Here is a 24,009-nt window from a genome sequence, read left to right on the forward strand (position 1 = left end):
TTTTTCACTGATCATAGAAAATGGAGAAAACAGACCATTAGACAAACCTAGGTATTAACCTAGGTTAAACTAGGTATTTTTTTTTCTTTTTTGTTAAAAGGAAAGAATGAAGCATTTTGTTGGTTTTATCACGTTAAATGTTCTTTTATTTTCCCATTTCTCAAAGAAATGCCTTTAATTTCACAAGATCTAATGTCATACCTCTGTTATTCCCTGGTAAAGAGCTGAGACCAGAAATATCCATTTGTGTGTGCACAGTAAACACATACACACAATCCATGTCTTTGGTAAAACCACAGTTGAAAATATGCCTATTTTATTACACGATGTCCCATACATAAAACCCTCCAAGATGTATTTCTCTTTCAATTCAGAGAAAGGGAGGGGAGGTGATCTTTGCTAATTAACTTTTATTTTTACAGTTTCCTCATTTTTATCTTTTAATTATTTTAATTGGAGAATAATTACTTTATAATATTGTGATGGTTTTTGCCATACATCAAGATGAATTCGACATGTGTCCCCCCATCCTGAACCCCCTTCCATCTCTCCCCTCACCCGATCTCTCTGGGTTGTTCCAGAGCACTGGCTTTGGGTGTCCTGCTTCGTGCATCGAACTTGCACTGATCATTCTATTTTAATATGGTACTATACATGTTTCAATGCTATTTTCTCAATTCAACCCACCCTCGCCTTCTCCCACTGAGTCCAAAAGTCTGCTCTTTACATCTGTGTCTCCCTTTGTTGCCCTGCATGTAGGATCGTTGGTACCATCTTTCTAAGTTCCATATATATACATTAATATTCAGTATTTGTCTTCTCTTCTGACTTATTTCACTCTGCATAATAGGCACTACGTTCATCTACCTCATTAGAACTGATAAATGAGGTGACATTTTTGCTACGTATGGCATAAAATAGTCTAAGATGATTTACTACTTACCAAAGAAAATTTCAAATGTACGAGATGAAGGGAAGAAAGCGCTCAGGCAAGGAATGAATCTGAAAAAAATTTGAAAATAAAGAATTGTGAATTATTTTTAATTTAAAAATCTGGTGTCAAATTTAAAAAAAAAAACAGAGAATAATCGTATTTACAAAAGTGTGATTAAGACTAGAATACTGGAAACTAAAAACGCTTAATTTTGAAGTTAAAAATGATTACAGACACTGAATGAATTAAGACCTATTCCAAGCTACAAAAAGCACTATACATAAAGAAAGGAGAAAATGTGAATCCATTAAAAAAAAAAAAAAAAGTGTTCCTTTAAAAATGCTACCCAATAGTGATACAGTGGATAAGAATCTGCCTGACAATGCAGGGGTCATGGGTTCTATCTCTGGTTCAGGAAGATCCCACAAGTACAAACAACTAAGTCTGTACACAACTACTGAGCTTGTGCTTTAGAACCTGGGAGCCACAACTCCTGAGCCCACCGCACAGAATCGAAGACAGCACAGCCAAAAAAAAATTAATTAAAAAAAAAGAAACTACCACACAGTGACAGTCAGTCATTTCTTGCCCCACGTCTATTCTTCCTCGACATCTATAGGAAAAGAGAAGGAAAAGCTAGGAAAAGAGAAGAGGGTCACTCAGAAGTCAGTGAATCAAGCCACTGCCCCAGGCTCAACAGGGTTTGCAAATGAAAGCCATCTTCTGCCACAAGGAATAAAAAAAGACACAAGCCTTATAGACAGGAGTTTTGAAATTCTCATCCTCCTCTGTAGAACTAAAATCATCTGTATGCAAACAACTGGCCACACCTGGATCGAGCTTAACCCTCTGTTCACCTATCTCCCTTATTTCATCTGGGTCTCTGGGTCTCTTTTTCTCCCCCTCTGCTCTCCTCTTCCTCTCCTATTTCCTCCCTCACACGTGTCCTGTCCCAGGCTGCTGCAACTCGTTCCCCCTCTCTCCAATCTTCCTGAGTCTTTCAAAAATCCATACCTGTGTCTGCCTCTTCCCCCATTTCAGCTCCCTCTTTGCCCTCCAGATTACTCCCCTTCTCAAACCGGGTGAAAACACAACTCGGGACTCTAACCCAAGAGGCCTGGACTCAAACCCGGCCAAAACCCAGTTAGGGACTCTCCACCTCTGACGTCCCTCTCACCCGTCGCCTCCCTGCTCCCATCACTGATACAGGGCAGCTCTCCCTGTGCTGTTTTCCAATCCCTGGAGATCTGGCTTTCTAATTTATTAATACTTCTCTATTTTGCCCACTTGGCTATTTTCAAGACTTAACCTCTTTGACTTCACTATCCCTTTGGAATCCCTCAGCCATTCTCAGTGTTCGCATTGGTTTTCCCTGACGCTTTTCTCCTCAGTTTCAGTTATTTCTCTCAGCCCTTCTGACTCTGCTTCTCCTGATCCTCCCGCCTCCTGGATTTACTGAGTGGGCGACAGAACGAGACGCCCCCGGACCGGAAGAGCACCTTTTCCGACCGAGCTGAATTGGACATGGAACAGCACTGGCTGTCACATGGCTGGCCCAGGTCACCTACCTACGCGGGGTGAAGGGACTGACTGACAGGAAAGGGGGGCCCTGCGGGGCACAAGGAGAGGCCTAGGAGACGCGAGGACAGAGGGGCTGGGAGGGAAGGGGTCGCAGGAGCGGGGCGGGCTCTCCGGAATCCCGGCAGAGGGCGCGACGGGCTCTGCCTCCAGCGGTAGGGAAGGCGACGCGGCGGAGCGCGACTCCAACTCGCGAGAGAGGGCTGTAGTTGGCGAGGCCAGAGGTAAAAAAGGGTTTTAAGCAGGAAAATGTCGCCAGAGGCGGTGGCTACGCGGACTGAGGATGACCGAAACCGCCTCAGAAACTCTTAAAACCCAAACGAAAAGATAACTGGGCCGCAATGGCAGCGGCAGCGTTTATTCGCGGCCGAGCATCGGGTGCCAGGGTTTTCAGGTCGCTGACAATTGTCACACCCTGAGGACGAGTGAGCCTGAGGGGTAGTACCCTAGAAGGAACCTTAGGCGCCGCTGGGGACCTCGGCTCAGCGCTCTCCAACTTCCGGGTCCGTGTGAAACGACTTTTGGTATTAGAGCCGCGGCTTCCGACGAGGGGCGGGGCGAGCATCGCCGTGCCCGCAGCTCGTGGGAGGGGCGGGGCGCGGACGGGGGCGGGGCCTGTTACCTTGTCAGGTTTAAGTTACATCTGTGACACTGCTCAGGTAAAAGCTTCAAGTTTTGTCGGAACCAAGATCCTTCCTCTGAAGACTAAAAGGGTTTATTCTCAATAAAAAGCTGTTTCTCACAGCATGTTGGGCTCAGATCCTGCTAGTGAGGCTGAAGCAATTCAGGGATCTGGGAACTTGGGCAGTTTTAAGAAACAAGAATGGGACTAGTCTCTGTATTACAAATAACAAAACTGTCCCTGGGTAGAAGTGGGCTACTCCCTACTGACACCCTACAAAACAGCAAAGTCAGCATAGTGCTGAGTTTAACAATCTCAGGGTCAGTACCTGGGTGTCTGAGATGGAGGACTTAAGGGATGTGATCATTTGGGTCACTAACCACAGCCTTAAAAAGAGCAAGACATTTTAAATGATTATAAACTGCATTACTATTTCTTTTATCCAACGTGTTTTAATCATTTCCCTGTCTAAACCCAACTCTCTAAACAGTGACATAAAGGGGGTTGTATAAGCAACTCTTTCGATGACAGATATCATTGTGTAAGTTTAAGCTACAGAGAAAAATTAACTGATATGTACACTGTAAAACGATTAGCACAATGTTTACCTAGCATCCATAATTTTGTATCGATAACCTAAAGAGAGAAAGCAAAATAGGAGAAAAAAACATTTCTTTTTCTTTTGATGAGAAGTGCATTATTCTTTACAATGCTCTATCCTATTCTTTGGAGGAAGTGCTTAGTCACTCAACTGCGTCTGATTCTTTGTGACCCCATGGACTCCATGGACCCCATGGACTACTTGTGACTCCATGGACCCCATGGACTGCCAGGCTCCTCTGTCCGTGGGCCTCTCCAGGCCAGAATATCTGAGTGGGTTGCCATGCCCTCCTCCAGGGGATCTTCCCAACCCAGGGATCCAACCCAGGTCTTGTGCATTGCAGGCGAATTCTGTACTGTCTGAGCCACCAGGGAAGCCTGACTGTTAAGTATCTTTCCCAACAAATTGTTTAGGAGATTACACTAAACTAAATAATATCCATAATGCAATTTCGAATTGATTATATGTTCAGTATGAACAGAATTAGAATTGTTCACTTTCCATTTGCAAGTTGTAATATATTTTAGGTCTTTATTTTCTAAAGCGATGAAAAATCTAGACAGCATATTAAAAAGGAGACACATTACTTTGCCCACAAAGGTCTGTATAGTAAAGCGATGGTTTTTCCAGTAGTCAGTCATGTATGGCTATGAGAGCTGGACCATAAAGAAGGCTGAGTGGTAAAGAACTGATGCTTTTGAACTGTGGGGTTGGAGAAGACTCTGGAGAGTCCCTTGGACTGCAAGGAGATCAAACCAGTCAATCCTAAAGGAGATCAATCCTGAATATTCACTGGTAGGGTTGATGTTGAAGCTGAAGCTCCAATACTTTGGTCACCGGATGTGAAGAACTGACTCATTAGAAGAGACCCTGATGCTGGGAAAGATTGAAAGTGGGAGAAGAAGGGGACGACAGAGAATGAGTTGGTTGAATGGCATCATCAACTCAATGGACATGAGTTCGAGAAAGCTCTGGGAGATGGTGAAGGACAGGGAAGCCTGGCATGCTGCCGTCCATGTGGTTGCAAAGAGTCGGACATGACTGTCCAATTGAATGACAATAACGTTCTCTCAAATGTGGGTAACAAAAAGCCTGAAAAAAATACAGTCTTCTGAAGATTTGGAATTTGTGGATGAACTCCATACCCCCATCAAACCATGGGATCTAATCATTTTCAGAACATTCAAAAACTGCAGATTATATGCTATTTTCAAAAACACATGTCAAAATATATCTATCTTAGCAATATCTTCTTAGATGCATTTCTAGTAGCCAACTCCCACATTTAGGTTTGTTTCAGAGCAGGCTGTTTGATACGAAATTTCATAGGCATTCTTTTTCTTATAGCTGAGTCAAAATCCTCAGCATGATCAGAAGCTCCCATCACTAGGACTTGGCACCTGGGATCCGTATCCAGTCCATCCCAAAGACTCATAAACTGAGCTTTCATCATGGTTAGGCTTCATGGTCAGAAACTGAACATTCTCATGATCAGATTGCTCAAGTCCTAATACCTGAACTCAACGTAAACATTTTCCCACACTCATTGCATTAGGGAGGTGTAGCTCCAATATGTTCCCCAACTTGTGATTTTTGGGTAAAAGCCTTGCCACACACTTTACATCTGTATGCTTTCTCTTCAAGATAAATATTCTGCCATCTAGTGATAAATGAACAATAACATGAAGCCTCAGCATATTCACTGCAATTTAACTCATGAAGTATTTGGTAAGTCTAAGGCACAACCTAAAAGCTTCAAAATTCAGTACATTAGTACTGTTTGGTGCAGTACAAACAACTGGATTACTGGTGCAAGGGGGACCAATGAGTAAACGTTGCTCACATTCCTGGCACTGGTGATGAACTTTTTTAGAATAAGTAGATTTTCAATGGCCTGACCACATTCAATATCATTTGTTCTCAATCCAGTGTGAATATTCTCATGAAGCATAAGATATGAACCACTGCCAAAAGCACTGAAACCTCAAGTATATTTTCAAGGGCTCTCCCCTCTGTACATCATCTGATGGCAAGTTAGGCTTGAAAGTACACTGAAGAATTTACCACACTCATTACATTTCTAACGTTTCTTTTCATTGGAAAAGACCCTGATGCTGGGAAAGGTCAAGGCAGGTGGAAAAGAGGATGAGATGCTTGGATGTCATCACGGACTCAATGGACAGGAGTTTGAGCAAGTCCTGGTGATGGTGAAGGGCAGGAATCCTGCCTGCTTCAGTCCATAGCGTTGCTGAGAGTCCGACAGGACTGAGTGACTTAACGACAGCCCACTCCAGTATTCTTGCCTGGGAAATCCCAAGGACACAGGAGCCTGGCGGGCTACAGTCCCTGGGGAGCTCAAAGAGATATGACTGAGCACTGTGACCATTTTATATTTCTCTTTGATTCTAATGCTCATACAAGTAACCAGCATCACTAAAAATAACCTGCTAAAATGAAGTCTTTGTGGTCAATTTACTACCATGGTCATATAAAACAGAAAAGACAGTAATACGCCTCCCTAACACCCGAGAAAGAACTCCAGCTCCAGCACCAGTCCCAAAGCTGAAATTCTGAACTAGTTCCTGAACACGTGATTTGATACTTATAAAATCATCAAGTGCTATGTCATAATTAAAATGACCTTTTCCTTATAAATTCTTACGTATTTCGTGCACTGTATGTGTTACCTCAGGATCTTACATCGAGAGGAAATCAGACCCTGGGCCTCTCACAGCAGTGACTGAATTTATTTCGGCTGGAGGAAGGGGTCGGGGATAGGGAGCCGCGAAGTGACTGGAGACCACGGATAGGGAGGAGAGGGGACCCCACAGGTGCAGCTCAACAACAAATACAAAAACAAACAAGTACCTCATGTTCCGAATGGTCGGCCGCACCGACCAAGTCTGGGCTTCGGGAATTTGCTGCAGAATGGCTTGCATCTAAGCGGAGACTGGAAACTCCTCAGCCACTGGTATCAGAACAGGGAGGGGCGGGGCGTAGGACACGCGCCTGCGCCTGGGTGAGTGAGGGGCGGGGCCGAGCGGACACCTGCTGTGTTCTTCCTTTGGGTTCCCAGGTATCTTGTCAGGGTTTAGAAGTACCTGAGGGTTTTTCCCGTCTTGTGTTGCATCATTGATTCCTCATAACTGTAGAAGTTTTAAAGTAAAAACTTAAAATTCTGTGGGATAATTGCATTGAAATTATTCTCTTAACAGGATTCCTGCTGATGAGGCTGAAGCAGTTCAGGCAGGGAACTGAAACCGGGTGTGATGACCAGGCTGGCGGTGGGGAGGGGTGCATGGGGGTTGATGTGCGGTGGTGGCTGGACCCAGAAATATTCCTGCAATTCGAATTAATTTAAGCAGTTTAAGTAAACAAGAACTGGCTTTGTGTAGGGATGACAAGCTGGAATGTGAATCACACAGCTCTTAGTAACACCTCATAGTAACACCTTTAAGGAGAAAACTATCTTGACATTCCACTTCAAAGATCAAGCTTATTAGTCACTGCAGCGGCCCAACAACAATGCACCCTGAGGGGAATGCAGGCTGGAGAAAAACAGGTACCATTCTGAGCTTCAGAAATATTAGCCTTGGTAAATCAGCAACAGCCTCTTGGACCCATCCTCCTCCTCAGGAAGTCCAGGTAGGTTTAGGCGAGTCTCTCCTGATAGAGAATCACTCTCTATCAAAGGTCTGTTAGCTAGAAGCATTTTCAACCTATTTTTTTTTATCTCTGACAATATTCCACCAACAACCTTCGCACAAATAACCAGGCCTCATTACTTGTAGCTAACTGCTCCTTGTCCACTGCCCCACATAATCACCTTAGGTTTACTGTAGCACTGACAGTCAACCGTAATGCACAAAACCTAAATCTATCTCTCAAATGACTTCAGATCCTCTGATCTCTTAAGATACTTTCTCACTATTATATGCCACTTTCCACTGTACTTGTCAGCAGTCCATAAATCAGCATTATCCACACTGGGTCTCACTGACTGGAAAACTACCAACCCAAACTCACTTCTTTAATTCAAATAAAACACTAGTATCAGACCGAAGAGGCTTCCCAGGTGGCTCAGTGGTACAGAATACTCCTGCCAATGGAGATGCAAGAGATGGGGGTTTTATCCCTGAGTCCGAAGATCCCCAAGATTAGGAAATGGCAACCCACTCCAGTATTCTTGCCTGGGAAATCCCGTGGACACAGGAGCCTGGCAGGCTACACTCCATGGGGTCTCAAAGAGTTGGAAATGTCTGAGCATAGAGACCATTTTACGTTTTTCTCTGATTCTAGAGCTCATACATGTAACCAGCATCCCTAAAAATAATCTCCTAAAATGAATAGTCTCTGTAGTCAATTTATGACCCTGGTCATATAAACCAGAAAAGGACAGTAATACGACTCCCTAACACTGGAGAAAGAACTCCAGTTCCACCAGCAGTTGCACAGATGAAAGTCTAAGCTAGTTCCTGAACAAGTGTTTTGGTATATTTACCAAATTATTCAGTTCCAGTTCTCAATTATAATGACTTTCTCTCTAGTAACAAATTACTATATGTTTCGTGCATGATATATGTTACCTCAGGATTTTCCACTAAAAGGAAATTAGACCATGGGCCTCTCAAGGTAACAACAGAGTTTACTGAGGGAGGAAAGGTTGGTGGATTAAGAAGGTTCCAAGTGACCCGAGACCACAGATATGGAGTAGAGGAGACCCTATGGGCGGAGCTTAAGAAGACTAAAAAACAAAAAACAGTACCTTAAACTAATGAGCAATCAATGGTGCAACACAAAGACCGCACCTACCAAGTCTCGGCTTCAGTAATTTCTGTAAACTCACGTCCTTCGAGGGGAGATACCAGATATTCCCAAGCCATAGATTCTGGAGGAAAGTGACAATGAGGGGCGGAGGAGCCTAGGACACCCGCCTGCGTCGGGACGTGTGAGGAGCGGGGCCGAGCGGGACCGAGAATACTTGAGGGTCTCTCACGTCTTGTGTTCACCATTGATGCTCATTACTTTAAGTAATTGTAAGTTTTAATAAAACCTTAAAATTCTTTGGGATAATCACAATGAAAAGAAAAAAGCTGTAGGCATAACATTTGGAGTCCTGCATGTCTGACGACAGAGGATGAAATCGTTGGATGGCATCACCCACACAATGAGTTTGAGTAAACTCTGGGAGTTGGTGATGGACAGGGAGTCCTAGCTTGCTGCAGTCCATGGGGTCCCAAAGAGTCAAACATGACTGAGCGACTGAACCAAACTGTACTTGGAGTCCTGCTGATGAAGCTGAAATAATTCAGAGGCCTGGGAACTGAAACCTGGTGTGGTGGCCAGGTTGGGGTTGGGTGGGGGTTGATGTGCGGTGCTGGTGGGGTGGGGTTGGATGTGGGGTGCTAGCTGAACCCAGGAATATTCCAGCAATTAGAATTTAAGCAGTTTAAGTAAACAAGAACTGGCTTTGGGTAGTGATGATAAGCTAGAATATGAAACACACAACTCTTAGAAAGGGCTACTTCATACTAACACTTCTAAGGAGAAAAATGTCTTGACATTCCACTTCTTCAAGGATCAAGCTTATTAGTCACTGCAGTGGCCCAGTGGTACACCTTGACGGGAATGCAGGATTGAGAAAAGCAGGCACCATACTGTGCTTTGGACATTCTGGCCTTTGTGTTTCAGGACAGATCTCTTGGGTCCATCCACCTCTTCAGCAAATCCAGATAAGTTTGGGGGAGTCTCTCCTGGTTTTAATATCTTCCAGTTATTGGTTGATGACCCCAATTTTGTTTGGAAGTGTATTATACATAGCGCCCTGTTAAAAGATACTGAATAGAACTTCCCTGGTGGTGCAGTGGTAAATAATCTACCTGCCAATGCACAGGACCCGGGTTTGATCCCTGGTGTGGGAGGATGCCACGCGCCTCGAAGCAACTAAGCCCGTACAACACAAGTACTGAGCCTGTGCTCCAAAGCCTGTGCTCTGCAACAGCAGCAGCCCCAGCAATGAGAAGCCTGCACACAAGTAACCAGAAAGTCGCTTCTGCTTGCTGAAACCACAGAAATCACCTGGTGTGGTGGCCAGGTTGAGGTTGGGTGGTTCAGCAAAAAGAGGCTCAACACAGCCAAAGAAACAAAACGACATTGACTCCTCTGGACTGACGAAAAGAAGCACCAAAACACCAGTTTCCAACCATACCCCAGCCAAGATTCTCTGGAGAATTCATAACCCAATTGCTGCAAAAAGACAAAGAAGCCAGAACAATGAAGACTTAGCAGAGACAAAAAAAAATTTTAAAGATTAAATTTTAATAAGAAATGCATTCTAAAAAAAAAAAAAAGAGAGAGAGATGCATCATTCTTCTTTATGTAATACTTAAGCCAATACTTCAATGCAATGGAATGTCAAATTGCTATATGATCCCTTGACGGTGTTTAGGCAATTTATTTTGTTGAAAAATTGTTAATATATTTTCTCTCATGTCTTTGTTGTCTCTTTCTGAAAGATCTGTCAGTTGTCGACAGCAAAGCACATTGTAAAATATAAAGTCTTAAGAAGACACTAGAATTTATTTTCATCAAATTTATCAACTTGGCACTATTTATAAATATTTCTGTTTATTATTGACTGAACTCAAGTCCTAAAGAAAATGTCTTTCTTTACACTTACAGGGCACCTACTATGTTCCTTGTCATTGTCTACGTGCATTTTAATATTACAAGTCTCAAAATAACCCACAGACTTATATATTAGTGTAAGGCAGGAAAGAAATGTAAATTAAGCCTTAGATATGGGTTGTAACATGTGGATAGAAAAAGTAACGCTAAGGAAAAGCTATTGAAAAAAACACAAAAGAAATAGGAAGGCAGAATTTAAGACATTAGCACTGAAACATATATTACCATATGTAAAAAATTCAGTGTGAGTTTGATATATGAGCGAGTGCTCTGGGACAATCTGGAGGGATAGTGTCGAGAGAGGTGGGTTCAGGAGGGAAGGGACATATGTATGCTTATTTATGTTGATGTACAGCAAAGACCATCACAATATTGTCAGAAAAGGAAAAAACAAAAACAAAAACAAATTAACTGCTGTGAGTTAGGGCTGAACACACAATCACAGCTTTCCCAAACCTAGCACATCTGTGTAGTTTTCCTAAGTTTGAATTTTCTGAATTTTTTGAATATATCACAAAAGTTGATATCTTTTATTGCACTCTACATTGGTAAGTTTTTAGTGCAGTATGGACTCTCAGATTATCTGCAACGTCATTCCTTGATTGCAGGGTTTGCGACATAAATAACATGTATGTGCTTTCTCTCCTGTATGAATTGCCTAATGGGCGGTTAATGATGAACATGCACTAGAAACTCTGCCACATTCATTTCACTTGTGTTTTCTATACAGTATGAATTCTCTGAATTATAAGGCCTGAACACTGACTAAAGGCTTTGTCACACTCACGACTTTTGCACTATAATGTTTCTCACAACTGTCACATTTCTAATGTTTCTCTCTAGCATGAATTCTCCGATGGTTTCTAAGTTCATCATTTCAAGTAAAGCACCAGCCATATACATCATATTTATATGGTTTCTGTCCTGTCTGACCTGCCTGATGATGAGTTATGGATGACTGTACCTAAATGGTTTGTCACAATTTTTATATTTCTAAGGTTCTCTCCTCTATGAATTATCTGATGACCTGCAAAGCTTGCATTCACACTGAAAGCCCTGCCACATATACCTCATTTATATGGTTTCTCTCCAGTATGAACTCTCTGATGAATAGCAAGCTTACCACTACAAACAAATGCCTTGACACATACATCATATTTATATGGTTTCTCTCCAGTATGAATTCTCTGATGAAGTCCAAGTTTTGTATAGTCTGATGAAAGGCCTTGCCACACACATCACACTTATATAGTTTCTCCGCAGTATGAATTTTCTGATGAACTGCAAAGGCTTGAAGTTTCACTAAAGCGTTTGTGACACACATCACATTTTTATGGTTTTACTCCAGTATGAACTCTCTGATGAACACTCAGGTTTGCAGCTTGACTAAAGGCTCTGCCACATATATCACACTTATATGATTTCTCTCCTGTATGGAACCTCCAATGAACTGCAACCTTTATCGCTTCATTAAAGGCCTTGCCACATACATCACATTTATATTGTTTTTCTCCAGTATGTACTCTCAAATGGACAGCAAGGTGTGAACTTACTCTGAAAGTTTTGCCACACATATGACATTTGCATGGTTTCACTCCAGTAAGACGTCTCCGATGAACAGTAAGGTTTGCAATATGGCTAAAAGCCTTGTTACATACATTGCATTTGTATGGCTTCTCTCCAGTATGAATACTCTGATGAAGTGCAAGTCTTGTAGTTTGATTAAAAGGCCTTGCCACACACATCATATTTATAAGGTTTCTCTCCAGTATAAATTCTCCAATGAACTGCAAGGCTTGAAGTTTCACTACATTTATATGGTTTCCCTCCAGTATGAACTCCCTGATGAACAGCAAGGCTTGAACTTACACTGAAAACCCTGCCACATATACCACAATTATATGGCTTCTCTTCACTATGAACTCTCTGATGAACAGCAAGGTGTCCACTATGACTAATTGCCTTGCCACACACATCAATTTTTAAGATTTCTGTCCAGTATGAATTCTCTGATGAACTGCAAGGTTTGAAGTTTGACTAAAGGCCTTGCCACAAACACCACATGTATATGGTTTCTCTCCAGTATGAACTCTCTGATGAACAGCAAGGCTTGAACGTCCCTTGAAAGCCTTGCCGCATATACCACAATTATATGGTTTCTCTCCAGTATGAACTCTCCGATGAGCAGCAAGGTGTCCAGTACGAGGAAATGCCTTGCCACACACATCACATTTATATGGTTTCTCTCCAGTATGAATTCTCTGATGAAGTGCAAGGCTTGAAGTTTGACTAAAGCCCTTGCCACATACATCACATTTATATGGTTTCTCTCCAGTATGAATTCTCCGATGAACTGCAAGGTTTGAAGTTTGACTAAAGTCCTTGCCACATACATCACATTTATATGGTTTCTCTCCAGTATGAACTCTCTGATGAGAAGCAAAGGTTGAACGTACCCTGAAAGCCGCACCGCATATACCACAATTATGTGGTTTCTCTCCAGTATGAACTCTCCGATGAACAGCAAGGTGTCCAGTACGAGAAAATGCCTTGCCACACACATCACATTTATATGGCTTCTCTCCAGTATGAACTCTCTGATGAACTGCAAGGTTTGAGGTTTGAATAAAGCCCTTGCCACATACATCACATTTATATGGCTTCTCTCCAGTATGAATTCTCTGATGAACTGCAAGGCCTGAAGTATGACTAAAGCCCTTGCCACATACATCACATTTATATGGTTTCTCTCCAGTATGAATTCTCTGATGAACTGCAAGGTTTGAAGTTTGACTAAAGTCCTTGCCACATACATCACATTTATATGGTTTCTCTCCAGTATGAACTCTCTGATGAGAAGCAAAGGTTGAACGTACCCTGAAAGCCACGCCGCATATACCACAATTATGTGGTTTCTCTCCAGTATGAACTCTCCGATGAACAGCAAGGTTTCCACTACGAGTAAACGCCTTGCCACACACATCACATTTATATGGCTTCTCTCCAGTATGAATTCTCCGATGAACTGCAAGGCCTGAAGTTTCACTAAAGCATTTGCCACATTCATCACATTTATACGGTTTCTCGCCAGTATGAATTCTCTGATGAACTGCACGTCTTGCACTTGTACGAAAGGCCTTCCCACATACACCACATTTATATGGTTTCACTCTAGTATGAAGTCTCCGATGAACAGTAAGATCTGCAGTATGACTAAACGACTTGTCACATACATTGCATTTGTATGACCTCTCTCCAGTATGAATCCTCTGATGAAGCATAAGTCTTCTAGGTTGACCAAACGCTTTGTCACATACATCACTTGTATATGGTTTCTCGCCACTATGAATTCTCCGATGAGGTCCAAGATTTGCATCTTGATTAAAGGCCTTGCCACATACATCACATGTATATGGTTTCTCACCAGTATGAATTCTCTGATGAACTGCAAGGCTTGCAGTTTCACTAAAGGCCTTGCCACATACATCACATTTATATGGCTTCTCTCCAGTATGAATTCTCTGATGAACTACAAGGCTTGCAGTTTGACTAAAGGTCTTGCCACATACATCACATTTATACGGTTTCTTTTCAGTATGAAGTCTCAGATGAACTGCATGGCTTGCATTTTGACTAAAGGCCTTTCCAGAAACATCACATTTATATGGTTGCTCTCCGGTATGAGTTCTCTGATGATTCTCTAGGTGTGTACTTTGTTGAAAGCACTGACCACACACATCACATTTATATGGTTTCTCTGAAGTATGAATATTCTGATGAACTGCAAGGTTTCCAATTTGAATAAAAGCCTTGCCACACACATCACAGTTGTGTGGTTCCTCTCCAGTATGAATTGTCCAATGAACTGCAAGTTTTCTACTTTGATTAAAAGCTTTGCCACACACGTCGCATTTATATGGTTTTCCTCCAGTATGGATTCTTTGATGTTCAGTGAGTTCTGAGTCCTGAAGAAAGGTTATGTCACACTCAGTACATTTGTAAGGTCTTTTCTTTTGTGTTTCATGGTCTGGTAACAGTTCTGAAGGATGCATAACACCATTCTCATGTTTATGAGAAAAGCCTTTGCAGACATTACCAGTTCTCTGAGGTGATAAACCTGTGGCGCTGACGTTTGTCACAACTTGACTACATTTAAAAATTATCCCTTCAGATTGTACCATGTGCAATTCAACCTGAAAGCTAGATCTGTGACTTTCGAAAGGTCTATTTTCAGCATCACTTCTACTAGGATGATCTCTTCCATCAGTGAGGTTTTTGTTTTGGGATGTAGACATTCCTTTGTCATTTCTTTCATCATCTCTCCACAGACAATCAAAGTCATGTATATTTTCCTGGATCTTCCTGAGGCGAAAACCTTTGACTTCAAGGCTTTCAGTTCTTCCAAATATCACTCTTTGAAAAATTTCCCCTTTACCACTATTTGCTTCTGCGTGTAATTTCTTGACCATATGTATATGAGACATATCTACAAGACATAAAGAATCGCAGGTATTCTATTAGTCACAATACAGAAATATTTCCTGTTGAGTACATGATATTATACCAATAGTCCTATCGATCCTGAACAGAATTATGAATCTTCACAATGATCTTAAAACTACAGAACGCTAAAGAAATAGAACTCTTTAAAAAGGAGTGATCATATGCAATTCAAATTAATTTTAGGGTAGTGTTGTTTCAAACACAATCAGAAAACATTCATTTTAAGCAAACTCATGTCAGTTTGAAAAGAAAACGTCTTTTCCCACCATGACCTCAAGGCTCATCCTACTTTGTACTAAACACACTGCTGTCTCATAATTGAGGAGAAACTAATGTTATACTGTGTACACTTTATGAATACTTATACATGTTTAAATGGTGAAGAACATACAGGACTAGAGAGGTGACTCAGTGGTAAAGAAACTGCCTGCTAATGCAGAAGACGCGGCACAGGGGGATACAATCCCTGGGTCGGAAAGATCCCCTGGAGCAGGAAATCACAACCCAGTGCACTGTTCTTGCCTGAAAAAACTTACATGGATAGGAAAGCTTGGTGGGCTACAGTCCATGAGATCACAAAGAGTCAGACAGGACTGAGAAACTGAGCAAACAAGCATCAAAGAGGCAATACACTGGAATGGTAAACAATGCAAAAGAAGCTTTCTAATGAATAATGTAAAAAATAAATGGGAATTAGAAAGTGTTCAAGAAATACTGCATCGAAAAATTATAGAATTCTGTAAACTATATATATATATATATATTTTTTTTTTTTTTTTTCTTTTTGCTGGACCACGTGACTTACAAAATCTTGGTTCCCTGACCATGGATTAAATCCAGGCTCGCTGCAGTGAAACTACTGAGTCCTATCCACTGGACTGTCAGGAAATTCCCTAAAATAATTTAAAAAATAAAAAAATAAATACTTTTTAAAATACTTGTCAGAAATCTATCAGCTGATAGACATAAAATATATCAGTAGATAGACATATAGTCGTCTTATGACATCAATGAGTGAATCATGTCAGTGATATAGTGTAATACAAAAAGACTGTCATTTTTAAAAATCAAAAAAATATGAGAAACAGTCTCTACTTGTACGATAATCATTATACATCAACTCCCTATCTACACAGTAACCTAAACTTACCCAGTTCCCTGGCTCAAGATATAGGTAAAGGAACAAGCTTTGGGGCTTCCCTTGTGGCTCAGAGGTAAAGAATCCATCACCGAGAATAAGTTGATGAACAACAGATACTGAGCCTGTATGGCAAAACTGCTCACACCCGTGTGCCCAGGGCCCATGCTTCACAACTAAAGAAACCACCACAATGAGAAACCGTGCTCCCCGCAACGAGAGAGTAGCCCTCACTCGTCTCAGACAGACAAAAGTCCACACAGCCAAAAAGACCCAGAACAGGCCAAAAACAAAGACCTCGCCTTCATCTCTGTGGATGCTACAGCTCCATTGGAGGCTGCTGTACATTTCACATGACGAAGAACAGAGCCGTCAGGTAGGGAGAAGAAAAACCTCCTGTGAGATTCACAAACATTAAACAGCTGTTTTCTCACAGAACTCGCCCACTTGGAGAGTTTCCCAAACCCCATGAATGGTGTGGCTTCTTCTCTGTCCTTGTGACAGCTGACCTGTGATCACACTGTTGATACTTTCCCACTCATCTGGATTTTTGCTATTAGCACCTCATTATCCACAAGCCAGGGGTCTTCCTCCTCGTAACACAAGTATGGAGATAATGTTCAGATCAGAAACAGAAATTCCTACTCACGAGTAATGCCACATACTGTGGCTTCATCTAGAATCCAACCTCTCATTCTTTTAGTAAATGTATCTACTATTTTTAATAGATATTAATTTAATATTTTAATTTTTAATGTATTAATTTCTTTTCACTCAGGGGAGTGTTCATTGCTGTTTGGTCTTTTCTCCAAGTTCAGTAAGTAGGGGCTACACTCCAGATACAGTGCTTGTGTTCCTCACTTGTTGCAACTTCTCCTGGGTGCATGCGCTTCAGTAGTTGTCCCATGTAGGCTCAGTAGTTGCAGCTTCCAGGCTCGTAGTCGAGGCACGCTCTGTGACATGTGGGATCTTCCCAGAGCAAGGATCAAACCTGTGTCTTCTGCATTGGCAGGTGTAGAATCCAGCTCTTTTGTTAGCCAAGGAGTGAGGACATTATAAACCAACAGAAAAATGCTTCTCAAATGAATTTACTATCTGCCTCCTTTTGAATGCACAGGGAACAGTATAACGTACAGTACAAAATGCAGCAGGTATCTAGTTCCTCTCTAAGAACTACTGAACCAAGAACATAGGGCTAGAAAACAGGCAACTGGATATCTCAGAGTTTGAAATCAGCTTCATAAATGCTCAAGTTCTGATAAAACTCCTTGTGTATCACACATTGGCAGGTCACCAGAAGGAAAGATAAGTTTAAACTCCTGATGCCAATCACGAAGCTTTACAAGTGTGAGTCACCAAGGTTTTGAGCTTAGTCAAGAAAAACAGGCGCTCTCAAAAGGTACAGAGGGAACATGCAGAGGTACCCCAGGGCAGATCCCCACTTCAGGGGAAAGTGATCCTCACCCACAGACAGCAGGTTCATGAGGGTCTCCACCATCACGTCCTTGTACAAGGTCCTCTGGGCAGGGTCCAGGCATTCCCATTCCTCGAGAGTGAAATCTATGAACAGATCCTTGAAGGTCAACTGTGCCTGAAATGAAAACACATTTCACCAATGGGCCGTATGGAAAGTTCTTAGTTTCATACAAAATGAGAAGAGGTGAGAGGGATAAAGCTCATTTCAGTTGAAGTAATATTCTGATAGATCCATTAAAAGCTGCTTGAAGCAAACTGTTGGTCTCTGATTGAATTTCTAATTTACTCTTTATTTTAAGATTATCACATTCTGCAATCAATGAATTTGTCACGTATGTGGAGAATACATGAAAAATACACAAAACCAGCACTGGGTTGTGTATGCAGAAGTGTTACATTCAACACACGGAGTGACATAGTGTCACTATGTAGTTGAGTTACAGCAAGACTGGTGTCTTCAGAGATGATAAAGTCCACAGTGACTTTAAAAGTACACACACACTGTGATGATGATGACATCATCACATTGATGACAGGTGTTTCAGCACCTGTCCTACACACTAAGCATTACTCTAAAGACTTCACATGGATGAACTTGTCATCAACATAACAGAATGTTAGAGAAAGATCTGTGTCCACCTACTGGGGAGTAAATCCTGTCACTCTAAGAAATCGCTCAGATCAAACAGTTAAGAAATGAGGCAACAAAAAATAAAAAAATAATAAAAAAAAAGAAATGAGGCAACAGCACCTGAGCTAAGGTGGTTGGGAGAGACAAATGAACCTAAAGAAATCAATGATTTAACTACCAGAAAAGGAAAGAGCATCCACAGAGAGTTCCTTGAGAATACCGGAAAGAATTTCAAGGAAGCTGAATTACAATAGAAGAGCATAAATTGGGATGATACAGGGTCACACCCTCTCCCATCCCAACCCACACAATGTCAGTAATCTTGCTACAATTTACATCATTCATGTGAGGAAACAAAAAAAAAAACGCTATGATATACACTCAAGATACAACTGAAACTGCTACAGAGCATACACCATTATTTATCAGATGATGTTTTTGTAACAAAACCATGGAGCTACATATCCATGCACTCCTGCATGCACCTGGAAACACACAATTGATTAAAACAATAAGAGTTGTCTTTTTTTCTCTCATTCTATCAAAATCTATTCAGCGTCAGCTTTGCACCTCAAACTTGAAATACAGCAGTGAACATGACAAAGCTTACTATCTAGCAGCCAGTCAGTCAATTTCATTCACAATTTTCACGTTCCTATTGAAATAAGTGCTCTGACAGAGGCCCGGTGCTAAGACAAGATTAAACAGAAAGTCTTAACCTACATTGAGAAATCAGACAAGGTCTCTGTGAGGAAGAAACACTTAGGATTGGCAAGGTGGGAAGTGGAAGAGTGTTGCAAGCAGAGAGAACAGCCTGAGTGCTGGTCTGAGGCAGGAAGATATTTACTGAGCTGAAAGTCAGCCAGTGTGACTGGGACACAGGGAATGTAGATGGGGTGATGCCAGGTAGAAGCTAATTTATGCAAGACCTATCGATTGAGGACTTTAATCCAAAAGCTACTGGAAGTCTCTGAATAATCTGCAAGACGAAAGTTAGACGCTTAGATTTGTTTTTCAGAGCTTAATCTGCTGTGTGTGGAAGTTGTCTTTACCTGCATACTCATGCCAGACTCTTTGCAACCGCGCTGATGGCAGCCCACCAGCTCCTCTATTCATGGAACTCTCCAGGCAAGAATACTGGAGTGGGTTCCCATTCTCTTCTTTCATGTTACTTCTTCATTCAGGAACTTTGTCAACATTCTATTTCTTTTTTTAAAGCTTATTTATTTTGCTTATGTTGGGTCTTCGTTGCTGTGAGTGGGCTTTCTCTAGTTGCAGCTGCAGTGCCCAGGCTTCTCACTGCAGTGACTTCTCTTGTTTTGAAGCACAGGCTCTAGAGAGTGCGAGCTTCCGTACTTATGGCTCGTGGGCTCTAGAGCACAGGCTCAGTAGTTGTGGCCCATGGGCTTAGTTGCTCTGAGGCATCTTTCCGGACCTGGGATGGAACCTGTGCACCCTACTTTGGCAGGCACATTCTTAGCCACTGTACCACCAGGGAAGTCTTTAACATTATCTTATTCTAGTTCAAAAAAACTTAAAACTAATACAAGCAGTAAATAACATACAGAAGATTTCTTCCAATCTTTATAAAATACCTGTATTTAAAAATATATGGGCCTCCCTACGGTGAGTGGTAAAGAATCCACTGGGCAATGCAGGAGATGTGGGTTATTGCCTGCTCTGAGATCCCACATGCTGAGGGGCAACTATGCCGAGAGTCTCAATTCCTGAGCCAGAGCTCTGGAGCCCAGGAGATGAAACTACTGAAGCCGGCGCACTCTAGAGCCTGGGCTGCAAGACAAGAGAAGCCACCAGAATGAGAGGCGTACGCACTGCAACCAGAGAGTGGCCACCACTCGCCGGAACCAGGGAAAAGACACTGAAGCAATGAAGATACAGTACAGGAATAAGTATATTTTAAAAATAATAATGGGATTTTTGTCCTTAATTTTAGGTATGTACTTGGTAACAGGGTCATTATTTTAATCCATTAAGAAAATGCTGAATCAAGATCAGTAAAGTTGGAAAATTCCCTCATGGTCCAGTGGTTAAGATCCCTCATTTCCACCTCAGAGTTTCAGGTTCGATGCCTACTTAGTGAACTAAGACCCTGGAAGCTGCAGCATGTGGTCAAAAAAAAAAAAAAAGAAATAGAAAAAAAAATTAGTAAGCCTATTTTACAGTTTAAACTAGATGGTGTAACGAAACACTCCCTAGCCCTGATATCTCTTTCTGAACACTCCATTCCATCCCCAAACACTTAAGTTTTCAAGGAGGTACTCATTTAGTTTTAAAAGTACTATAAAAAGTCAGAACTGAAGGGCCCTCCACGGCGAGAAGCGAGCTGGAGGCGGGGCTGATGGGCTGGAGCTGGTATCAGCCCGAGGCGGACCCTTGCCCGCCCTGCTCGCTATTAAAAAAAAAAAAAAAAGTCAGAACTGATTTCTACTCACTGGCCTCTTTGGTAGATTTTACCGTGTTCTGTACATGTTAACACCTGAGGTCCACGTACCGCTTCTTTACCCTGGTTGACAGAGAGCAGACAGGGCATCCAGATGGGCCCTAACAGTCCTTGCTGCCCAACAGCACTGAGACCCATGGGTGGGAAGCCCTGCCCAGGATGGTGCCCAGGGGAGCCTCCTCACAAGGGCCAGGTCACCAGGTCATGGGGAGACGGGATCTAAGTGGAGACAACAGGCCCTAAGGGAAGGCGCCGGGTGAGTGTGCCTGTACAAGAGTCAGACAGGAGAGTGTGGAGTCAAGTCACGTTGGGGAGTCCAGAGAAGGGCATTTCAGGAAACCATCATGAGAATCCACTGAGAAAATGACCTTACCTGAGAAAGAGCCATGCCTGACTTCTCTTCTTTCCTCTTCTGGGCTTCTTTGTCCATGAGTCTTCACAGTTTTTTCATGAAAGTAGAAAACATGCTGTTTAATGCTTAGAGTCAACACACCCCCTCCTCAGCCACAACCACACACTCAGGGAAGCCCTCACCATGAGGAACAGACAGTCCCCTGTGCACACTCTCAGGAGGGACTCAGGACGGTCAACTCCCGCACAGAGACCAACACGGGACTTTCCCACACTTGCCCTCGGATCACACTCCCCTCCTGGTGAGGCCTCATGTACACAGCAGCAGGGGGCACCTCCGCTGACCCCACGATGCCCATCAGGTCACATAGCAGGGCCTGGTCCAGCCCCACTCAGAGCTGAGCACCATCCCTTCTCCCAGGGCCCGATCTCAGTCTCAGAAGTGGAGGCTAAGAGCCCTGGTGCTCAATGCAAGATCCAGATCGGAATTATTTGCTACTCTTTGCACATTCCTGGGGCGAGGCCCCACACGAGATCCTGAAGAACGTGTCTGATGGGGGAGAACTGACTAACCAAAGGAGTATGTGTATACTTACCATACACCCTGTGACCATGTGACACATGTATACACTGTGAAATATTTATCACAAACCACTAACCAACATATCCATCACCTCCAAATTCCCATGTTCTGTGTGTGGTGACAACACTGAGGACGTACTCTCCTGACAAATTCCCAGCAAGCAGGAACAGAATAGGTTTAACTACGGTCAGCATGCCGCGCATACCTCCCTAAGATGCACATATTTCACAACTCAAAGTCTGTAGCTTATGACCAACATCTCCCTATCTTCCTGACTTTCCAGCCCAGATGACCACGATCCTACCCTCTGGTACTAGTGAGTTTCATATTTTTTACATTCCATATAATAGAAGGATATATAATATCTGTCTGTCTTAATTCACTTACCATAATATTCTCTACATTCTTCCAAGTTGTCCCAAGAAAAACAAATCTCCATAATTGTTTACAAGAAAGTCGCTATCGAACAAACAAATCTTTATCCCAAGCTACAAAAAATGTAAAGAAAGCAGAAAGCCAAAAGTAAAACCATCAAAGAACATTGTTAAAGTTGCTTGAAAAGGCATCATGTAGAAAGAGTCAGTCAGTTCTTGCCCCATTTCTTCTCTCGCATAACCTCTACTCCTCACCAGGAACAGGGAAGGGCGTGATCCACACCTGAGAGAATCAAGTCACTGCCCCAGCCCTCACCTCAACAGGCTCTACACATGCATGTTCTTTTAATACAAATAATGACAAAATACACATGCCTCACAGACAGAAGCTTTGATATTCTCATTCTTATCTGTACAATTTAAAGAAGCAAGATCTGCATTAGATTTCACAGCCCAAAATCAATGCATGACGACGTAATAATTCTTAGCCAACTGCTTCAGCACTCTTCTGGATCTAGTCCCCACCATCACCTGCACACTAGCTGTTTCCACTTCATTTGGTTGATCTGTTTCCCTACTTCTTTCTACATCTCCCTTTCTCTGCTCTCCTGCTGAGCCTGTCCTCTTCTCTACTTCTTCCCTGCCTCCCATCCTGCCTCTCTCTGCCAACTGTTCGCCTTCAAGTTGTTTTCGCACCAACCTCCCTGGTGAGCCTCAATCTCCCTGCATTTCTGCCTTTCTTCCTCCATCTCTGCCCCCCCTTCCTCTCAACTCTCTGGCACTCCCAAGTGGTTATGCTTCCTTTCAGCTCCCTTTTTTTCTCAGCTCCTCCAATCACTAGGAGTCCCCTTTCTCTCGCAGCAGGATATTCTTGCTCTGGGCCCAACTCTTGTATCGCCTTCGCGGGCTATCTATGTGAACTGCGTCTCCACTGTTGCCTTCTTTGGGACCCTGATTTACAGTCCCTCTTCCTTGAAGGCTACAGAAGGGGGCGGCAGAGGACGAGATGGGGAGATACCATCCCTGGACTCAACGGACATGGATTTGAGAAAACTCTGGGAGATATAGAGCTCGCAAATCGTGGGAAGGAACCACCACACCTCCCTATGTTGCTCACCTTTAACTCTCCGGAGATCCTGCTTTTCTCTGAATTTCTCTCCTTTCCCCACTCGCTCATTACAAGGCTCATTCTCTTTCATGAAGCTGTCTCTTCCAAGCTCTTCACAATCCTCTTCACTGCCATCGCTTGTCCCACGTGCTTTTCTCAATTTTCGATTTCTCTAGGAGTCGCTGTCTCTGCTTCTCCTGATCCCGCCTTCCGCCCACTATTTACAGGGTAGGAGACAATAAGAAAGACCATCCCTCAAGAGCCATATTCCAGCGGCTGGTATTTGGCGCCGAAGAACCGTGGGTGTCACGTGGGTGGCTCAGGTCATCTCTCGCGACCACGGATCAGGGGAAGGTCTGAGGAGACGTGAGGACAGAGGGGCTGGGAGGGAAGAGGTGTCTCAGGAGCGGCGTGGGAGCTCCGCAATCCCAGGATCGGGGAGAGAACGCGGCCTCTCCGGGAACGGGGCGGCCGGCGAGGCCTCCAGGGCCCGAGAGAGGCTGAAGAACGTGGAGCGAATACACCACCTCGCTTAATAGAATTGTATGTGGTGCAGAAAGGGTAGAGGGGTCAGTGAAGTCAATAAACGGTTTTAAACCGGAAAAAGGTGCGCAACGCAGCGTTCCAGTGTTTGAAACGCACGAACCGGCTTCAGTGCGGACTTGAAAGCAAAAGGCACGCGCCCCTTCGCCGCTTACGGAGACGTCTGAATTTGCTGGGGGTGGTGGGGCGGCAGCGGAGATTTAGAGTCACTAGCGACCCTCAGACCCGGGGTACAAAGAAAAGGAGACTGCGAGAGGCAGGTCCGACTCCAAAGACAGAAACTCACGCTGCGCTGGAACCTCCACTCGCCGCTCGGCTTCCACGTGAGTCACGGTACGCGCACGCGCAGACATATAGCTGAACGGCTGGATGTGGGGCCAGGCCGTCAGGGGGTGGGTAATGGAGAGAAACCGGACCAG

The 24,009-nt window shown here is 43.2% G+C and overlaps 3 protein-coding genes across 3 annotated transcripts in view; 1 reads left to right on the forward strand and 2 right to left on the reverse strand.

Moving 5' to 3' along the window:
- LOC136161657 (zinc finger protein 665-like) overlaps positions 1–3,014 on the reverse strand; it is a 61,777-nt gene extending 58,763 nt beyond the window's left edge. Inside the window, exons 1-2 of the mRNA XM_065926683.1 lie at positions 2,958–3,014; positions 944–1,002 (exon numbers count right to left, since the gene is read on the reverse strand). The gene's annotated coding sequence lies outside the window, so the exon portion shown is untranslated. The remainder of the gene's footprint in view (positions 1–943; positions 1,003–2,957) is intronic.
- Positions 1–24,009, forward strand: part of LOC136161650 (zinc finger protein 665-like) — a 365,259-nt gene that overhangs the window by 128,705 nt on the left and 212,545 nt on the right. The window lies entirely within an intron of this gene.
- LOC136157613 (zinc finger protein 665-like) lies at positions 12,405–21,061 on the reverse strand. Its single transcript, XM_065919440.1, has 3 exons — positions 21,005–21,061; positions 17,528–17,654; positions 12,405–14,908 (listed from the first exon to the last, which is right to left on the reverse strand). Exons 1-3 carry the CDS (start codon positions 21,059–21,061, stop codon positions 12,405–12,407), a joined length of 2,688 nt encoding a protein of 895 aa, XP_065775512.1.

The sequence above is a fragment of the Muntiacus reevesi genome, chromosome 2 (assembly GCF_963930625.1).
Source record: "Muntiacus reevesi chromosome 2, mMunRee1.1, whole genome shotgun sequence".
NCBI classification, from domain to species: domain Eukaryota; kingdom Metazoa; phylum Chordata; class Mammalia; order Artiodactyla; family Cervidae; genus Muntiacus; species Muntiacus reevesi.